The sequence below is a fragment of the Sphaeramia orbicularis genome, chromosome 21, assembly GCF_902148855.1.
Source record: "Sphaeramia orbicularis chromosome 21, fSphaOr1.1, whole genome shotgun sequence".
In the NCBI taxonomy this organism is placed as follows: Eukaryota; Metazoa; Chordata; class Actinopteri; order Kurtiformes; family Apogonidae; genus Sphaeramia; species Sphaeramia orbicularis.
The window spans coordinates 39,111,700-39,116,345 of NC_043977.1; the positions used below are offsets into that span (position 1 = coordinate 39,111,700).

A 4,646-nucleotide genomic window follows, 5' to 3' on the forward strand; every position below is an offset into this window, starting at 1 on the left:
GATTTTTTGTTGAGTTTCAATGATAAAAATGCAAAATGTAGAGAATAATGTAATAATAAATGGTGATTAAATAACCAGGGAAAGGTTAAATGTAGAAGAAAATCTCAAGTCGCCACAAAAAGAGTTCTCGAGTTTTAAGGGTTAAACAACTAAATGTATTTCCATCTTCATATCTCAGTTGTCATATCCTATCAGTGCATTTCATGTTCTTATCTGCTTTATCTTCCTGTTGTCATTCCAAAAGATAGTGGTAGAATAAGGGGCAAATCACTGCCAACTTGCGGAAAAGTTTAAATCTGTGATGTAGATTCAATAGTTTTTATTGTGACCCAATACTTTGATAAAGACTGAGCTGAAGTGCTACATAGAGGTGGTTTTAGTAAAAGGATGTCTTATCCTAACTCTGAACTCTTTGTCTCTCCTTTGTGCAGACGTACAACTTCCTCTTAGCCGGACGCCTGAAGGATGGAGACTCTTCTGAGGAGATGTCAGATCAGAAGCCAGATCGTCAGGGAATGTATAGCGGAGTTCCTTGGGCTCTACATCGCAGTTGTAAGTGTCTTGTTTAGTTAAATATAAGATGCTCTTGAGTTCAACAGGAGTTTCATGTCTATCTTTGTGCAGTGTGTGAACATGTGTCTGCAGAACTGTCACTGCAGGGCCAGATCAAGCCAGAGTGAACATCAGTGTCAAAAATTAGACGTTCACTGATCATTTCTCAAATTGTTAGTTTTTTTACCTTAAGAACTGTATTTTATGGAACTGTTTCCAAAATTTCAGTATCACTTGTAGACAAAAAGATATAACTGATTATGTAAAGTTATACTTCTGACATACATGTACATGCACTTTTAACTTTAATAATGATATTTTTTCTTGCTTGTGTAAGTGATATTTTAAGACTGTGAATCTGTAGGAAGTAATTATTTAACAGTAATAGAATATAGAAAAGTTATGTACAATCCAATTATTTGTCAAATATGCTCTGCTTTTAGCTGTATATATCACTTCAGTTGGAATATATATGTTAAATAAAAGTTTATTAGCATATTTGTAGTGTTTTACTTCCAGCAAAGTCTTTTATTCTGATACTAACAAAGGTACAAACTGCTATCCTTGTGTCACAACATATTAGTGTTCATAAAAACATATCATTTCAACATTTTTATCCAATATTGATCACAATTGTACTTTAACATCATAGCTAAAACCCTGTGTTTCATTTATTTCTTAGGAGAACACCATGTTTTGTACATTTGCTTAAAGTGAAAAAAAAAGATGTTCATTTTGAGTCCCTGTGTCACACAGCAGTAATTTAAGCACATCACCTGATATGATTAAATCCAACAAGCATTCAAGTTTATAGAGCTTGGAACTGGGAAATCTGCATAAAAATATGATACAGTCAAAATACTCACTTGCTTAATGTTGCACATTTTCAAGGTCTTTTTTGCAGACTTATTCTTAACAGTTGTTTTTTCTTTTCATGCATTTGCAGTTAATCGGATCTGGCGCGGCGGCCCAGGTTGTCACCTCCCGGGGCACCCACGGTAACTACCTCACCATCCAACTTGGTTCAGCCCTGGGAGCAGTATTCGGGATTTTTGTAGCTCGAGGAGTTTCAGGTAAGCAGTGAGTCGATGCTTGTATAGATAAGATATTGTTTTCCTCACAGGACTCATGATGTTTGTTTCTTCTCAGGTGCTCATCTAAATCCCGTGTACTCCTTGAGCCTGTGTGTGTTGGGCCGCCACCCGTGGAAGAAGCTGCCGTTGTATTCCCTTTCGCACCTGGTCGGAGCGTTTCTGGGGGCAGCGACAGTTTATCTCCAGTACTACGGTAAGATATCTACAGTTTTTATTTTAATTTTGATCTTATCCTTTAATGAATGCTTTTTGCATGTTTGTCTTTTATAATTTTTTTTTACTTTATTGCCGTCACTAAACTTACCAGCACTTCTATAACCACAATAGGCAAAGAAAAGTAAAAGAAAAGAAAGACACAAACAAAACAAAATCATGTGTTTTGCATGAAAAATTCACACCCTCATTGGACTCTAGATTTGGATGTTTAATCTGAATATTTTCCCAGAATGCCCTAAATGTGTTCTGTCTCTATGTTGGTACAGATGCCATCCAGACATTCAGTGGAGGTGAACTGTTGGTGGCAGGCCCCAATGCCACCGCGGGTATCTTCTGTTCATACCCAGCAGACCACCTCAGCTTTTGGGGAGGCCTCGTGGATCAGGTAAGAATCTGTCACTCACATCTGCTTGTCCTACATTTTAACTGAGGCTTTATCTGGAGTCTGTGCAGCACATCATGAAAATGTTAGACTCTGCAGTGACCATAAAGGGGCTTTATGTAGTATTTCCACTTTCAAATATCAAAAAAAAAAAGACTCAAAACTGTTATTGGAATGTTTAGAATAAAGAGCTGTGAAGTTCTGTCAAAGATGCCAATGTATTGAATGGTCGAGAGATGAACTGAATTTATTTTACATGGATGTGACTATAAGAGGGAGTAATGAGTCACATAAATGAATGATATGCACAGCTTTCTGACATGTTGATATAGAAATTGAATATATTTTAAAAATGGAGCGTAAGGGTTAATACTACATAGAACCCCTTTACATAAATGTTAAGTATTTTTGTGTGAAGAACTTTAGTTACAATCAAACTGAAACTTCTTTTTACCTCCTAAATCCAGGTGGTTGCCACTGCACTTTTCCTGCTCTGCTGCGTGGCTCTTGAGGATCAGCGAAACGGACCCCTTCCTGATGGTCTCCATCCGGTCCTGGTGGGGGCGCTGATTCTTACCATGGGAGTCTCCATGGGCTCAAACTGCGGCTTCCCCCTCAACCCAGCCAGGGATCTGGGGCCCCGGCTGTTCACCTTCGTCGCTGGCTGGGGGGAAGAAGTGTTCAAGTAAGTAGATAATTAATTTTAGACTGAAGTGTGGAACATGTACATGGTAAAAGTGTGGAACATGTGGAACCCTATAATCAAACTGCTGTCTTTGCAGGGCTGGAGGTGGTTGGTGGTGGGTCCCCATAGTGGCCCCCTTTGTGGGCGGGCTGCTAGGAACCGTAACCTATGAGCTTCTGATTGAAGCGCACCATCAGACCACGCCGCAGAGTCCACAACAGGAGCAGGAGGCAGTGGAACTGGAGGAGGTGGTGGTGGACTCTGGAAACAACAGGTAAGGAACCCATTACATAATGGACTAAAGACACTTAATACTATGTAGTCTGAAAGCACTGGAGTCATGTGACCGTCTCCAACTGAACATGTAGAATGATTATAATTATGCATTGAATTATATTGGTCGCATGTTTTGATGAATATTAATTAGATATGCACTGATTGTGAAATTTAGATCCGATAACATGTTTAAAACCTGACGTGTCATCACAGACACACTCTGCACATATGCAGTTTGGATGGCTGTAATTCTTTCACAGTTTGTACAATTGGAAAAATTCCAACAGTTTCTAAAACCTGAGACGTTTTATTGGGTCATTACAGTAATTTCACTCATGCCTGTACTAGAAGCTGGAGAAGGAGCCAGTTTAGCAATATTGTAACATGCAGTAAATTGTAAATGATTGCTAGATTTTCAAAGATCTGAAAAAAAAACGTGCTCTGGAAAAATGGGCAAACAGACTCACTCACAGCATATTTTCTAACCTTCTTAGAGTCAAAAGAAGAAAAAAAGTCCAGGAGGACCATTTTAGGCTCAGGGTTTAAAGGGTTAAATAACACTTATAGCAGGACTAAAGCTAATGAAATACTGATGTAAACCTTGTCATATTATTTAAACAAACTCAAAATAAGATTGATATTGAAGAAAAACTGAGGTATATGTAGAAGAATTAATTAGTTTTACATGACAATGAAACAAAAACCAAAGCAAAACTCATCCAAAGTCACTCAAATCATCTAAATAATACTCAAAACAGAAGTAAAACTGATTAAAAAAAAGAGATTTATTAAATAATCAGACAAGTTTTAGGTAAAATTACAGCTGATATTAAGAAAAACTGAAGTGAAATAGTCAATTCATCTAAATAACACTTAAAGCAGGAGTAAAAGTAATGAAAACCTGAGCAAGCAAAACTCATCCAAAATCAGATTACGACTGATTAAAAAAAAAAAAAACAACCCTGAAGTAAAACTAGCCAATTCATTTAAATAACACTTATAGCAGGACTAAAACTAATGAAATACTGATGTAAACCTTGTCATATTATTAAAAAAAACCCTGAGGTATATGTAGAAGAATAAGTAGTTTTACAATCAAATCATCTAAATAATACTCAAAACAGAAGTAAAACTGATAAAAAAAAAAAAAAAAGATTTATTAAATAATCAGACAAGTTCTAGGTAAAACTACAGCTGATATTAAGAGAAACTGAAGTAAAATAGTCAAGTCATTTACAAGCACTTCAAGCAGGAGTAAAAGTAATGAAAACCTGATGTAAACAATGTCAGATTATTTTAAAAACTCAAACTAAGACTGATATTGAAGAAAATTGGAGTTAGCCTATGTTTAAAAGAATAATTAGTTTTACATGAAACTGAGACAAACACCAAAGGAAAATTCATTAAAAATCAGACTAAGACTGATTTATAAAAAAAAACA

General features: G+C 36.4%; 1 protein-coding gene across 1 annotated transcript in view; it reads left to right on the top strand.

Moving 5' to 3' along the window:
- Positions 1-465: 465 nt before the first annotated feature.
- Positions 466-4,646, top strand: part of LOC115412019 (aquaporin-10-like) — a 14,700-nt gene continuing 10,519 nt past the window's right edge. Inside the window, exons 1-6 of the mRNA XM_030124319.1 lie at positions 466-552; positions 1,499-1,625; positions 1,702-1,839; positions 2,129-2,247; positions 2,712-2,929; positions 3,027-3,203. Coding sequence (XP_029980179.1) covers positions 466-552; positions 1,499-1,625; positions 1,702-1,839; positions 2,129-2,247; positions 2,712-2,929; positions 3,027-3,203 — 866 coding nt within the window. The remainder of the gene's footprint in view (positions 553-1,498; positions 1,626-1,701; positions 1,840-2,128; positions 2,248-2,711; positions 2,930-3,026; positions 3,204-4,646) is intronic.